We start from the raw sequence: 16,197 nt of genomic DNA on the forward strand, positions 1-16,197 counted from the left end.
TGAGGGAGCTGGGCAGGGGCTCAGCCTGGAGCAAAGGAGGCTCAGGGGGCCCTTGTGGCTCTGCACAAGTCCCTGCCAGGAGGGCACAGCCGGGGGGGCCGGGCTGTGCTCCAGGGACCAGGGACAGGAGCAGAGGGAACGGCCTCAGGCTGGGCCAGGGCAGGCTCAGGGTGGGCACAGCAGGAATTTCCCCATGGAAAGGGGGCTCAGGAACTGCCTTGGCACTGCCCAGGGGGTTTGGAGTGCCCAGCCCTGCAGGTGTCCCCTGGAGGTGGCACTCAGGGCTCTGGGCTGGGGACAGGGTGGGGATCAGGCACAGGCTGGACCTGATGATCTGGGAGGGATTTTCCAGCCTAAATGATTCTCTGATAAAGTTTCTAACACTGAACATCACTGTCTTGTAATCTAAAGATCATGGGAAGTACACGAGGCTAAGATGAGCAGTGATGCATGCTCATGCAGAAATTATTTTCTCCTGGTGTCATCTCACCCATCAATTAATGAACAGAGCTCTAGACATAGTGGATACAAAATCCACTGAGATCCATAGGGACCATTTACAGTCTTACGCAGATTTTCATGGGTGATTTTGAGACTGGGGCCTTCAAAGCAATTTTTTGACATTCCAGTGGGAAAGAGGCAAGCATGAGTTTACAGCTGGACTGTGCTTTGTCACACATATTCAAAATGAACTGTGGATTTGTCAAGTCACAGGGAAATTGATTTTGTAGACTTTAAAAAGATTGTTCTTTATGTGCAACATGACCTATGAAAGGACCCTGTTAGTGGAAGATATTAATATGTCAAAGGGAGCACAGCAAGATAAGCAACACATTCAAAACTTAAATCAAGTATTTTATGTTGCACTAAATACCCTCAGTCAGTAGTTGCTTTCCGAGAAAACTACAGTATACACTCAAAATAAGTAAAACTGAATACCACCTTTGGACATAGAAAACCTCATTTTAAAAAATAAAATCTTAAATTTTAAGTGAATTAAAAAAAAAACCAAAGAAAAAAAACTTATTTGGATGTTTAGCACATCATGTACATGTGAAATATTAATCTTCCATTAACAGGATGGATTAAAAATATTAAGAAATCAACCAATAGGGTTGGAAATGGCCTTAAAAACACCCAGTTCCAGCCCTGCCGTGAGCAGGGACGCCTTCCACTAGACCAGGCTGAGATGAGAACACCACTCATGAGAACACAGAGGTCTGTTCTTGAGGAACATTCACCTCTTGAGCACCTGTGTGTCACCTGCGTGCACAGCACGCCCCCTCACCTGGCGGGCTCCCGTGCCCAGCTGCTGCTGTGGCAATGGCAAAAGCAGAAGCAGGAGACACCGAGCAGTGGCTGTTGTCAGCAGTCTGCACTGTAAAGGGGAAGGACAGGAAAAAGTTAACTTCTACAAACTTTTCATCAACCAGCAACAAGACTTAGAATCTTCAGTAATGTTCGTAACGTTATGGACATTGTGATTATATAAACTGTCAGATGATTTTCTGTGAAAGGCAGTAGAAGTATCGTGATCATATTTATGGTTTATATTTCCACATTGGTATAATTAATGTTGCTATAAAAAAAACATCTAAGACACTGCTGAGGTGGAACAAGATATTAACCAAATAGGAGGGGGAAAAAAAAGATATAAAGAAAAAACAGTGGCATAGAAAATTAACCTAAAACAAAAAGTTATGTCAGAGAATTAAGGATATTCACCATCTTCTGATAACTGGATTCACTTATTTTCCCTGGTCACTGCTCAGAATGAGCAGAGTTTTGCAGAATTTATCAAACTTTCTCTACAGGGAGTGCTGTGAACACTGTCTTTAACCAGAATTCTGATAATATGACGCTGCCCACAGTTTCCAGCTCCCAGATCTTGCCTTCTTGCCACAAATGTGCCCAACCACATAAAATTACCACTGGTTTGAATCTAAAGTGTCCTGGTAACAGGTGAGAAGGCTCTGCTCTGCTTTTGTTTTAGTCCCAGGTATGAAACACCTGCCCAGAAACCTGTCCTGCAGGAGCTGGCAGCATTTTAAGTCTTCATGGACTCAGCTCACAGCCCTGCTAATGATTTCAAATAACACGTGAGAGTTATTTGAGGAGATCCAGCCCCTCTTTTTCCTCTTCAATTGAGCAGCCTTTTCAAATTTTGGAATGAATAATGTGAGACCATCTGTAAATGTTCAGCATTACACAAAGAAACAGACGCAGTCCCTTCCCATTGACAACAATGGGTGTTGTGTGTTTCATGATTACAGATGGTGCCCAAAATATGTCCCCTCATCAGCTGAAAAAAATATGTCAGAGTCTTGAGAGTTCTGTGAGAACAGGACTGATTCAATATTAGTCTTGAACTTGGACACATCCTGCTTGAGCTATTTCAGAACACTGAATCATACTGAAGTCTCAACATGCTTCCATGCCTCATTATTGCTGCTCAAATTTAACAGGCGCATTTCACATTTTAATGGCTCTTTTATTTTTAACACCTGAGAAACAAGAAAAATACAAGCAAGCCAGATGATTGGGACATTATTAGTGCTTTCTGCTGCCCTGCACAGATCACAAGCACAGTGATCAAGCTCTGTTGGAAGTGACTGGCGGTGCCAGCACAGCTCTCACCTCCCGGCTGCCGGTAGCGGAGGTGACGCGGCGTCGAAGGGGACCTGCACGGGGACAGCTCTGCAGTGTCCACCACTGAGGTGCTCTCAGGAATGGTCCTGTCCACTGACACAGTTTCCAGAACTGCTGCTTTAAAAGAGAATAAATGTCAGTACTGATCATCAGGCATAATTTGGTTTACAGTTGTTTCAAACAGTACCGCGCCTGTAATTTGCCACGGGATTTTGCCATTAACTCAGCAGTAATTATCCTCTGGATGGAGTTAAAGGAGTGGGAAAGTCTTGTACCACTGACAAAATAGCTCATAACAAACAAATAAATAAATGAAAAACACCTTGGTGAAAACAGCAAAAACAAATAAATAAACAACTTGGTGAAAACCAGCAAGTTGTCAGTTTTAAAGTGTGTTGGATAAAACTGCACATTCAATCAGGAGAATATGGAGTGACATGCACACGTAACAAGGGTACTTGAACTCATAGATATTCTATGACCTAGGGAAAATAATCCTTGTTGAATAACAAAGGGTAATCAAAATCTGACCAATAGAATTGCTAAACAGCACTGGAGAGCAGACTAGTCTAGAGTGGAGTTCTTTTATCAGAAGAATAAAAACAGGAATGGGAAAAACACTACTTCCAAACTGAGGGAAAACAAGCTGATAAAATACATCCTATATTTGATGTGAATGACAGCTCTGCCTGCAGCACAAGCATTGTGTATATAAGACTAAACATAAACAAAAACTTTGGAAAACAGAAACTCTGAAAGGAAACAATTTTGAAGGTAGGGAAAAAAGTTGAAAATCCCAGCTTATAAATGGACAACAGTCATAGAGAACAGCAGCCACCATAAATAATATGTCCTCAGAAACAGAATTTGTGCAATTGTGCTGGACTTAAAGTAAGCCAGAGCTGGTTTTTTTTGGAACTCTGGCAGTATCAGAGCAACAGGACTACCCATTTTCATCCCCCTTATGAGATCTCTTTTTAAACCTCCTCATTTTCATCAACATTCTGCATGCAGCTGGACAGAGCTACTGTAGGACAGAGCTCTCTACCTGCAAATTCCTCCAGACTGAACACAAGCTGTTCATCAGGAGATGCCCAAAGGGGTGGGAGACTGCACTGACAGCAATTTAGCATTTATATGGGCCTCTGGCCATTTCCAAATGCTCCTCATGCTGCCCAGGTAATGCTTCCAGCTTTGACAGACCACAATGAGAAATGTGAATAACTCCCCAACAGTGCCCACTGCCTACACTTGGGCAGAACAACCTGCTCTTTACCAGTTCACTTTACAACGTGTAGAAAAAATGCTACAGCTTAGACAGCAGTTACCTGTCTATGATTAATTTCAATACATGGCCTTTATTTTGGGATATGCTGTGCTATCATCACATTGGTTTTCAGCCACACTGGTGGCTAAAGTAGTGCGCAAGAAGAATTTGCTCAACTTTGCATAGAAAAAACTCTCTCTCTCTCTGTGTCTATATATATATATAAATATATATAAATATTCTGTTGTGCAATTAATGTAAAAACATCCAGCATACTGCATGTATAATATCCATGATTATGCACAACAGCTAACCAGTATGTTTTGAAAGCATAAAGCATGAGCAAGTATCATAGAACCACAGAATCCCCTGAGCTGGAAGGGACCCACAGGATCTCCCAGTGCCACCCCTGCCCTGCCCAGAGCCACAATCCCATCCTGGGCATCCCTGGGGTGCTGTCCAAGCTCTGCTGGAGCTCTGGCAGCCTCGGGGCTGTGCCCATTCCCTGGGCAGCCTGGGCAGAGCCCAGCACCCTCTGGGGAAGCAGAACCTTCCCTGATCTCCAGCCTGATCCTGCCCCATCCCAGCTCTTGGCTCCTGTCCCTGTCACAGGGAGCAGACATGGAAGCTGTCCCTTGGAAGGAGCTGCAGCCCCTGCTGAGCTCTCCCCTACCTTCTCTGCTCCAGCTGAACACACCAAGCACCCTCAGCTGATCCTTGTGTGGCCCCTCCAGACCCCTTACCATCTCCATGTCTCTCTTTTGGACACTCTCTAACAGCTTTAGCTCGTTCTGACATGCCCAAAACTGTCCCCAAGACTCGAGGTGAGACTGCCCCAGCGAGTGATGCTGGGCCTGGTACCCCCCAGGACAGGGATGTCCCTCCTGGCTCCAGGCCACCGCTGACTCAGATTGAACTGGACATGGACCAAGACCCCCAGGTCCTGTCCCACAGCTGCTCTCCAGCCCCTCGTTCCCCAGTGCATCCACACAGCCAGGGGTGCCCATCCCAGGTGCAGAATCCCTTGTTAAACCCAACACACTTGGTGAATTCCCACCCCTCATTTGCTGAGCTCCCTCTGCAGGGCCTCTCTGCCCTCGAGGGAGTTGACAGCTCCTCTCAATTTAGTGTCATCAGTAAACTTACTCAGTACTCCTTAGAGTCCTGTGTCCAGGTTGCTAATGAAGATGCTGAAGAGCACAGGGCAGAGCACAGAACCCTGGAACCCCAGCAGTGCCAGCCTGGTGTCACCTCAGTCGCTGCCACGCTCTGTGCCCGCCTCATGAGCCCACTGCCCACGATGGTTTTATCTGGGCAGTTTGTCCAGATGGATCCTGGGAGAGACCGTACCCAAAGCTTTGATGCAACCCAGAAAGATCACATTACTGCCTCTCCTGGGTCACCCAGGTGTGTCACCCTGTCATAGAAGGAACTCAGGTGTGACCAGCAGGACCTCCCCCTTGTGAGGCTGTGCTGACCTGTTGTTGGGAGATGAATACCTGTTTGCTCAGCTGCTAGGGAAAAGACAATGATTATTTTGTGAAATCACTGGCCTGTGGAACTGCATAATGGGGATCACGTTAAACATCAACCAAGAAGAGGAGCAGGAGAATACACTTTCATCTCCAAAATAACAAATTACATTGGTTGGGCTAACTTGGCTCCAGATTTTGGGACAACACCGAACTCATGGGGTGGTCAAGTGTCACTTCACGGCCTACAACCACTAGAGACCACTGTCCAGACCACTGAGACAGACAAACTCATGTGAAAAGGGAAGGAACATATGCTGATGACTTTGGGGGAATAATTATCACATGTATGTTTGCTCTGGGAGGACCTGTGAGCACTCCTGTACAACACAGCCTGGAACAGGAGCCTTTTCTGTGCTCAGCATGCACACACAATATCTGAGAGAAGACAGCCCCTCGTGCCTCCAGCTGAGTGAGGAGTGGCTGCTGCTCAGTGCTGCACTGCTGCTAGGGAGGTTTTGTCTATTTTTCTGTAATGTGATGCCTCAGGGTGTTTTCCAATACCTCCCAGGGTAATTTTCTCCATTACCTTACCAGGTGCTGAAGTGAGACTGCTGGGCCTGTAGTTTCCAGGGTCACCCTTCCTGTGCTTTTTGAAAATTGGGACAATCTTAACCAGCATCCATTCAACTGGGACCTCTCCAGACATCCAAGACTGTTCAAATATTGAGAGAAGCCTCACAATTACATCAGCCGGCTCTTTGAGTAGTCTCAGATGAATCCCATCAGGCTCCATAGATTTATAGGAATGCAGCTGCTGCAGCAGATCCCTACAACTTCAGGATCAACTGTGAGTTTATCATTCTCAAACCATGGTCATTCAGCTCAGGGCACTGGGATTCCCTTAGCCCATGCTGAAGAGAGGTAAGAAAAACAATACATATCCCTGTCTTGTCAAATTCTCTATTTGTGAGTTGACCACCCTCATTCTGGAATAGGCCAATGTGACTTCTGCACTGTTTTCTGCCAATGTATTTTAAAATCCTCTCTTTATCGTCGCCCACAGTTCTGGCAAGTTTTGACTCCAGTTACACTTTGGCTGCAAAAATTTTCTTCCTGCAGACGACCATCTCTGTGGTCCTGCCATGTCACCAACCTTCTCCTGCTGGACATACACCTTCCTTCTCTGCTTTACCTCCAAAAGAAGATCCCTGTTCAGCCAAGCCAGCCTTCTGTCGCATCTGTTTGACTTTCAACATTTTGGAATTGTCGCTTCCTGTGCCCATAGGTGATACCTAAAAAGTGACCCACACTAATGGACCCCAGCACTTTCAGAAGAATTTTCCCAGGGATCTTGATCACTATTTCCCTGAGCAGCCTAAAGTCTGCTCTACTCATGTCCAAGGGTGAAAATTTTCTGACACTTTTCCTCCTAGCAACAGAGATTTTAAACTAAATCACTTTGTGGCTGCTGTAGCAAGATAGCCACCAATCATGTCATTCATACAACCCTCTCCATTAACAAGCAACAAATCAAGAAGGGCACCTTTCCTAGTCAGCTCTCCTAGTACTTGTACATGAAGTTGGCATCCAGGTGTTTTAGTAATCTTAGACTCTAGAGAAGGGACTTTACCTGGAAGAGAATTACATCACCATTTATCCTCCTAACTGGTGCTTTTTAGCAATTTTACAAATTTCCTAACACCTATAAAAGATACCGCTGTGGGGGTGGGTTTTTGTGGATATCTTTCCATAACTGCCTCTGAAGGCCTTCAAATAAAGATCTACTCTTATATTACCTTCTTTCTAAAATTATTTCGACTTTCATTTCCAGGATGGGAAAAAGGCAACAGTCCAGGCCAGAAGATCTACAGTAGACTCCCACAGAGACATCTGCATCCTTTCACTGCCCCTTGATTCCTACCCAGAGGCTCTCAACTCTGACCTCCCTAAATTCTAACCCTTTTGTTACATACAGTGCCTCCTTCTGCCTTATCTGCCCTGCCTATTCTTCCTAAAGAGTCTGTAAATGTTCAGTAGGGCACTTCAATCACAGGACTCATCCTGGTAAAGTTTCACTTATGCTAGTGATGTCAAATCACTGGGACTGGGCCAAGGATCCATGCTCCTCTCGTTTGGTCTTCATGCTGTGTGTGTTGGAACAGAAACACTTCAGCTCTGGTCTGTTGTAGCCAACACCTCCCACCAGCACTCAGTTCCTCAGGTGCATCACCCCACTGCCTCTCACTATCTGGTTTTGTCCCTTCCCCCTTCCAAACTAGTTTAAAGCTCTATTGATGAATCCTCCTAGTTCCTATGCTAGAAACTTCTTCCCCTCTGAGACGTGCATCTCATCAGGTGTTGTATAGACCATCCCATGGTCCAAAACCCAACATTATTCTGATGACACTGGCCCCTGCACATGATAGGCAGACTCCTAGAATGCTACAGTGGATAACTTCCCTGTTAAAATGGGATTTTTTTGTTAAAAAATAGGCAGCATTCTGTAAAAACAATACCCTGGCACAAAGAAACATCTAATTTATTAGCAGGGCACTGATAATTCATTCAGTAGGGAGCAGACATAACTTTTCAAACACATTTGTCTTAGTTTGTATTTGGTAATCCTTTTCTTCTTTCCTCTCTTTAATTTTTTATTATTATAGTACTACTGCCTAAAATTGAACTACATCTTGCTCAGATTAATAGATCAAATTCTCAGACTGTAAGCCAGGCCATGTACAACCATGTTAAAATATTAATTTTAGGAATAATAAAAGCATTTTTAAATTGCATCGATTTCTGTTTAGTGTAACAACAATAAAAAGAAGATTACTGCAAACTTCTATTCCAATTAAGAAGATCATTCTTCCGTCCCCAGAGGAGAAATAATGTCCACTTCTGTTTCCTATGAGACTGGAGCCACTTCCTTGCTTTGCCATCTATAACTACAATGCTCCCAACCCTAGACACCCACACTGAGGCTTTTATCAACCAGCTTCAGTCCTCTGGAAGTAAAACCTATTCCAAGGTGCCTTACAGAATCCCTAGAGGAAACAGGCATTTGCTCAGGAGCAATTAATCTATTTTAGACTTGTACCTTCTGGAGGGATAACCAGGTGACATTCACACCACCTGGAACAAATGTCACCAATGTACCGAGCACATCACAAGCATTATTTACTTTGATTACTGATGGAATCTCCCTGGAAAACCAGCCCTCTATGCAAACGTGTTAAAGCTGTTAGGTATTTCTTTTTAACTTAATATTTCACTTCCTGCAGTACATGCTACAACTCAAAAATCTCTCACCTCAGCAAACAAAGTGGTATCAAATATTCTCTTCTGCCTTTCTCTTTACACTGCACTGAAGTGAAAACAGACATGGTGCAGTGGGTTGGAACAAGATGAGCCTTAAGGTCCCTTCCCACCCAGACCATTCTGTGATCCTATGGCTTTGCTGTGCTGCTGGTCCTGGGAAGGAGCAGCAAAGGGCTGGGAACAGAGAGCACAGCAGAGCCTCGACCAGAGGAGCAGCAGCATGCAAGGAGTGTCCTCCCCTCCCTACCACAGACAGTGGGTGCAGATATGAAGAGATAACCCGGGCTGCAAGGCCCAAAGGGATCATCGCCAGCACCAAAAGGCCTCAGGCCCCAGCTAAGGATCAGCATCTCAGTCTGGAGAGCAGATGTGGGAAGAGATAAAAGAAATATTCCTGACTGTTTTACAAACTGTAAAAGACACACAAGTTACCACAGAGGCAGAAGCCTCCTACACCCTGAAAGTGCTTGCGACCTTTCCCTGGAGTTTGGACACAGATTCCATGGATGCTTCCCTGGGGATTGAGGGAAAGGATCTCAATGTGTGCCCCACCAACAACTGGATGGGAAGAATTGAATCCTAAGTTGTATTATTTCTTCACTAGCTGTAACATTAACAGGTACTTTTAACCTCATGCTGTATCTATTTATCAGTAGTTTTCTTTTTGTCCTTATTCTTGTGTAGTATTACTTTGTTTTAAGTCCTATGTCTGTTAGTTTTCTGTCTATTAAATAAATAATTCATTCTCTAACAGACCGAATCAGCCATTATTAAAGCACTTGTGAACAAGAGTGGCTTTTGGGGTGCTGGCCACCTCCATAAAGCTGCCGGCTGCTGCCAGAGGCCTGGCCAAAAAGCAGGGACTTGTCCAAAGCCCCACATCCACTGGTACCAAGCAGCCAGCAGCACGCTGGATTGCAGTGGGTATGGCGTACCTCTGCGGATGCTCCTCCTCAGCTTGTTGCAGAGGTCCAGGCGCGGGTTCTCCAGGCTGTCCTCGGCCGAGCCCGGGCTCTGCTCGGGGGACGACAGCCCCCGGCTCAGGTCCAGCGGCGCCTTGCTGCCCGTGGGTGGTGGGGACGTGGCCGGGCTGTAGTTTGAGGTAGGACTGCTGGCCGCAGACGAGGCTGAGAGGTCCAGGGCGCCGATCCTGGAGTTCAGCGGCGAGGTCAGGGAGAGTTTGCGGGTCCTGGCGGGTGAGGAGGTCCTGGAGAGGGACAGGGGAGGAGGAGAGGAAAACTTGCGGCAGAGGTGTGGCGACTTCCCGTCAGCCAGGTACTCCCCTCTGTTGTTCTGACTGGTGGCAAAGAACAGCTCCAAGGACCTGAGAGGCAGAGACACAAAAAGAGCAACACGGTTATTGTATTTGTGGGGTGCCTTGATGAAGGAAGGAATGATGAATCTGACTCCATGTTCTCAGAAGGCTAATTTATTATTATTGTTTTATCATACTAAAGAATACTATACTATATAAGTATACCAAAGAACACAGAAAGGATACTTACTGAATGCTAAAAAGATAATAATGAAAACTCGTGACTCTCGCCAGAGTCCTGACACAGCTTGGCACTGATTGGCCAAAGAGTGAGAACAACTCACAGCCGAATCCAATGGAACAATCACCTGTGGGTAAACAATCTCCAAACACATTCCAGACAAGCAAAACACAGGAGAAGCAAATGAAATATTTGTTTTCATTTTTCTCTGAGGCTTCTCAGCTTCCCAGGGGAAAAATCCTGGGCAAAGGGATTTTTCTAGAGAATGTGAATGTGACACACGGTAGCAAACACTGAACAGATTTAAGTGAAAATGCTTCAATTTTAAGCAAATCTGCATGGCACTGCAAAATCTGTGTGACACTTTGTCCTCAGAGCTTGGGCATATAGCTGAAACAGACCCTCCATAAAACTGGCGTCCTGTTTACACACTAAGAACCTTTCTCTTAGATTATTTACAAGCAGAAAATAATGAGAAAAACGCCCACAAAACAAGCAATGACCGAGGCTGTGATATCTCTCCCAGAAATCTGTGAGAGAGAGGTCCCAGGAAGGTGCCAACCCCAGGCTCACCTGACAGGAATGGAGGTGAAGGGGCGCCGGTAGATGTCAGAGAGCTTCTCCAGGACCACGGAGGCGGTGGTGAAGATGCGGTAGGTGTGCAGGAAGGTGTTGAGGAAGTCGATGCTCAGGAACCGCAGATCCGTCAGCCGCTCCAAGAGGCGCTCCACGCTCGCGTAGCGGATCTGGGGCACTTTGCAGGAATTCAGTGTTTTGCTGAAGCAAATATCGATGTCATCTCTGTGAAGACGGGCGTCAGATCTACACAAAAGTCAAATTTAAAACACTTTACCAACGAGTGATCGTAGCTAAGGAGTTGCCTTCAGTTTGAGCTTTCATATTTTCCAGATTCTGTACTGCATTAATAAATAACTCTGAACTCCATGTAAAGCGTCAGCTGCTCTCCTCACAGCTCAGTCACACAGAACAATCCTTCTCCAGCCCCAGAACCAAGGACATCGCTGCAGCTTCAGCCCAAAAAGTGCAAACAGCAGGGAATGGAGGAGAGCAACTTGGGAGGGTGGGACTGCAGAACCTGGAGCTGGAATTGGACAATGAACCCAGTATGGAAATGGACCAGAACTCATAAAAGTGTGAAAATTCATGACTTGGGGTCTATCTTGGGTGTAGCCACAGCTGGGCTCTTGTACTGCCCAAGGTGTGTCCTTTGAAGGCCTTTTAATAAATCCCTATTTTATTCCTTTAACTCTGTCCAGCTTTGCTCTAGGCAGCTTCTCCAGGTATCAAAGGAGTGGTACTCCTTTAGCTGTTTCCGTCAACACAAAAGCAACAAAAATTTATGCACTTTTGTGCTTCATCAATGCAGGAAAACTTTTAATTTGTGGTGATAAATGCTTCCATAACTAAGGGAACTTAAATTTTATTTTTGGCAAATGCTTTACACCTCAAAGCCTAAGAAACTGTTTATCATGCTTACATTTCTGAAATGAAACAGGTGGCAGAATTGTCCCCTCTTGTCTCTTTTAGGCTTTTGTGGCCCATAGGTCAATGTTACTAAAATCTCAGTATGGAATAATTCATTGCAATGTTTTCTGGTGGGATCAAGCTTTATCTAAAATAAAGTAATGGATCCTAAAAATTAATCCCTTAGCTAGGTTTAAGGCTTACTTGCAAATTAACACCTGCCTTCAGCTCCAAGACTTACTTTTTGTTTTAAGAGAAGAAAGAGGGAACAGCACAAAAGATCTCAAATTTTAAATCAGAAACCAAGAAAAAAATTTATTTTAGTGAAAAAATCAAAAGCAAAAACCAATAAATTTCTGCTTGGAAATTAAAAAAAAAAAAAAAGAATAATTTACATAACCGTACCCCTAATGGAGTGGTTTTGCCCTCAAATTCTGTTTTGCCTAGTTTGTAAATAAACAGGATGAACACTAAGTGAAGCATCTTTCAATACACCCCATCTTTTTGTTATAAATTATTGGAGTTTCTCAGAAGAAAGATCGGGATATTCCACACAATTCTACACTGTATTACATAAAAGAAGCAACAACAACAACAAAATATTGTTTTTTAAACTAGGGCCTCCAAAAAGTGGCAATCTTTTGTTTCTATCATGCAATGACATCTGACTCTGAAAGTCAAACTGTGCTGCAAATCAGGCAAGTCAAATTTAAGAAGGAGAACACCAAATTTGTGTTTGTTGTGAAGGTCCTGTATGTTCTTCAGAATTAATATTCCTTTCTGTTGGCATGGGGACTGAGGTCCTGCTGTACTTTAAAGGGGACAAATGTACTTTTAAACCTCAGCAGGTGACAGAAGTTTTTACGCACTGGAGAGTTCCTGGAATAAAGCTGAGGACAATAAAATGCCTTATTTCCAGGGATCAAAGGTGTGTGCCCTAACAGTGCATTCCCAGATGCTTTCTCTCTCCCATTTCTAAGCACAGAGGAGAAGAAACAACTACAGAAGAGGCATTTGACAAACCAAGAGATGTGACAGATAATAGTGAAAAAGGAAATAGTTTTATGTCTATCCCTATGTTCCATTCACATATATATTCATTGTATTCTAAAAAGTAAAACTCATGTAAATTGAGGCATGCAGAAGATCCAAGCTGTGTTAAAAATCTGGAATCATGTACTGAAAATATCTCACTAGAAACAAAAAACACTTATTACAATAAATAACTGAGATAATCCAAAGGTAAAGGAAGCAGCCTTATAAACAATGATGCTACTTTGATGTGATCAGTTAAAATCACGAGAGAAAGTAACTTTTTAACAGAAATAACAGAAATACAGAGAACAAAAACTTTGGCTATTATAACAAAGTACCTTTGAAAATGGTACTTGTCTGCAGTCACATAAATTCTGAAGACATTGTAAAAATGTCCAATAAAATTTTGAGATGACAAGGAAAAGCTGAGAACAAAATCATTCATCTGAGGCGTAACTGAAGCTAACTACTGAAAACCCAGAAAAATCTGAGTTGTGATCCAACACTGTGAATTGAGAGTTTACCACTCTGAGTGATCCCTACAACTCCAAGAAAGGGATTTGAAAATATATGTTTTGGAATATAGAATCAGTTCCATTCAACCAAAATGCTAGAAAAAAAAATTAAAGGTTTGCATTGTCTAAACACGTCCTTTCTATTGTTAAATTTTTTATTGAAGAAACACAACAATCTATTTTGTTCTCTGTTGCACTTACTTGATCATATGTGGCACTGTGACTTTGGAGTTTTCTTCAAACACTATTGTCATTAATCCATTGCACCTTATATTATCAATGCACTGTGGAAATAAACATTGAAAACTGTTAAAGTCAAAACACTTTTCATATCCCTATAAGCTTGAAGCACAGCTTTTGCAGGGTATGGGCTGATTAAGACAAGGTATTTTCTCAAATGAAAATCAGTGATGCAAGAATTAGAGTCGACATGCTTCTCTAGCCTTTGCCTCTCAGGGTATTCAGTTCAGAAACCTTTTCTTTTCCACATGATTAAGTACTTTGAGTTGGAAGTGATATTTCCTTTGAAGCTCCTTTGAAAGGGAAAAAAACTCATTATTTCTAGTGTTTCCTGAAAGAATGTAAGCTTGAGAAATCAAGACCACAAGAAAGTCAGAATGCTTTATACTCCAAGGGGTACAGTAATATCTTAACCTCTGCCTCTGTGCAAAAGACTAAAAGGGAATATAAAAGCTTCCAGAAACACATTTGTAAAAACAAATTCAAGTGGTGCTCCTTGTGAAACGCAGCTGTGAGGAAGCTGTCCAAGCTGCTCCCTGCAAACTCCTGTATAAATGTTTGAGGCTGGGATTAGGAGGGACTTTTAAGTGTACCTTTATGTAGTTCAGATGAGCCCAAAGAAGGGAACAGAGCTGGGGAAGGGGTTGGACCTCTACCAAACCCTACAGGGCTCTTGTCTTCATTATACTTCCTACTTTTATTCATATGTACACATATACATATATATGTTTACATATAAATATACTTTTTTTTTTTTTTAAATATATGGACAATCTCCTTACATCAGTAAAAAGGAGTTCCAGAAATTATCACACACATTTATCCTGATTTCAAGAACACACGTTGCCTTCAGGCTGTGGAACATTTAATTTCAAACCAATGACTGATATTGGATTGCTCAAACCTGATAATCACAGGCCTCTTCAGGTTTAGATTACAACTATAGTTTTAAATTTTAAATATCATCTATGCACTTTTATGCGGGTTTCAATTCAGGATTTTAAGATTATTTGGAAAGTGCAGCTGCAGTAATTCACAGTATGATTTTCTCAAATCATTACCTAAAAGCAGTGAGAAACACATTTAATAGAAGTACTTATATTTCCCCTATTTGACCTCGAAATATTTCAAAGAAGCCCTTAGCACCTTAGCACAGACAATTTTTTACATTATTATAATTTAGGCTAAGAATGGACTTAGTAGCATTCTTAAATGGTCTATCTGTGCCAGGAAATTACTCCAGTAATTTTACACACCAATGGAACAACAATAATTCCCTGAAAATCTGTTGAAAATCTGTTTTGTAAAATTCTCCAACCAGGTCTGTCTGTAAGACAGCAAGTTGTAGCTCATACTGTATTTTTGAGATTTTTATTTGCCTATTTTTGTTCTTTCAAAAATGTTAATCTGGCACAAAATAAGTCAGAATTCTTATTTTTTAAGCAATTTCTCCTCATTATGATGATGATTCATCTGGAGATGTTGCCAGCAATGATAGCAACTTTGGAAATGCATGACATTCCATGCTGATAATCCTCTAATCAGCTATTTCTCTCTAAATTAATAGAGGATGGGACCTGAATTCAGAACTATGAGAGATGTATGTTCTTGTTTGTGTGCATAAACAAAACATAAATAGCCTTGATTTAGCTCTGGGTAGCTGGAAGTTCAGGGGTTTTGGTTTTTTTGGTTTTTTTTTTCATTCAACTTCTTTTCACAAATAGATTATGACAAAGTTTGTCTATTATTTTATTTTAGTTTGTCTATTATTTTATTTAGTTTGTCTATTATTTCTATTAGTTTAAAGTAAAAAGCAATTTTAAAAAGCCCCAACAACTTATCCCTTGCATTTAAAAAAATTTAAATACCCTTTTTGTTCATTCACAACATTGACAGTTCCTGCACACTGTCAGAATGCTCAGCAATTATTTATAATGGTTTGTTAGCATTAATTTTTGGTGGAAAAAAGAATTTATCCCATTTTCTTATTTCATTATTGATGTGATATGGTATCACTTTCACGCTAGGACTGAGGTGGTTTTGATCTGTATGAAAATCATGAATAAACCAGTACATGAATAAACCTTCTTCTTAAATCAAAATATGTGTCTAGATGGGCTCTCCTTAGACATAAAAATGCTTACCATTATCTTTGTCTATGGACAATTCTGAAAGTTATATCCCATCTCTGTTTTTGAGAAACAGACTTCCCTGGTGACCCAAATGCAATGACAGAATTTTGAGGAGAACAGGCAGCACTAACGTTTTTTCACAGCACATCAAAGGTGTTCATCACCCCTGTGTTAGGCTGGTTTTCAGAAGCTCAGAGTGAAGGAAGACCTAACCAAAACCAGGTGAGAAAATGTCTTCAGTTGGAAAGGGGGGTGTGTATTCCATTCCCATCTGTCAGAGCTGGGGCAGTTCTCTGCTGTTCATGGGGCAGTTTTCTTTATCTCTCCCACAGCCAATCCTCCCTCCAGGAGATCTCTGTTGTTCATGGCCATTCATTATTAATTATCTGCTGTCCATGGCCACTGAGTGTCCCTGCAGGGCTGATCCAATCCCATCATCCCATGGGGAGATGCTCCGCCCAGGGGAGGAGCCAAGCATTCCTACCTGGATCCAATCTGAGCTTTGGGACAGCCCAGCAGCCTTTGCCCAGTGCATTGCCAGAGGAGCAGCTTCTGCTGCCCTGCATGGCCAGAGGGAGCCCAGGC

The 16,197-nt window shown here is 42.8% G+C and overlaps 1 protein-coding gene across 5 annotated transcripts in view; it reads right to left on the reverse strand.

The window, feature by feature from the left end:
* RASGRF2 (Ras protein specific guanine nucleotide releasing factor 2) overlaps positions 1-16,197 on the reverse strand; it is a 131,147-nt gene that overhangs the window by 45,902 nt on the left and 69,048 nt on the right. For 2 of the 5 annotated variants that reach the window (XM_036402968.2, XM_054517850.1), the window contains exons 13-17: positions 13,442-13,524; positions 10,779-11,027; positions 9,645-10,033; positions 2,638-2,763; positions 1,289-1,378 (exon numbers count right to left, since the gene is read on the reverse strand). In XM_036402968.2, the coding sequence (XP_036258861.1) occupies positions 1,289-1,378; positions 2,638-2,763; positions 9,645-10,033; positions 10,779-11,027; positions 13,442-13,524 (937 nt within the window). Of the gene's footprint in view, positions 1-1,288; positions 1,379-2,637; positions 2,767-9,644; positions 10,034-10,778; positions 11,028-13,441; positions 13,525-16,197 lie in introns of all 5 variants that reach the window. The other 3 variants (XM_036402967.2, XM_036402966.2, XM_054517851.1) reach the window with 2 other exon arrangements.

Source organism: Molothrus ater, chromosome Z (genome assembly GCF_012460135.2).
Source record: "Molothrus ater isolate BHLD 08-10-18 breed brown headed cowbird chromosome Z, BPBGC_Mater_1.1, whole genome shotgun sequence".
Classification (NCBI taxonomy): Eukaryota; Metazoa; Chordata; class Aves; order Passeriformes; family Icteridae; genus Molothrus; species Molothrus ater.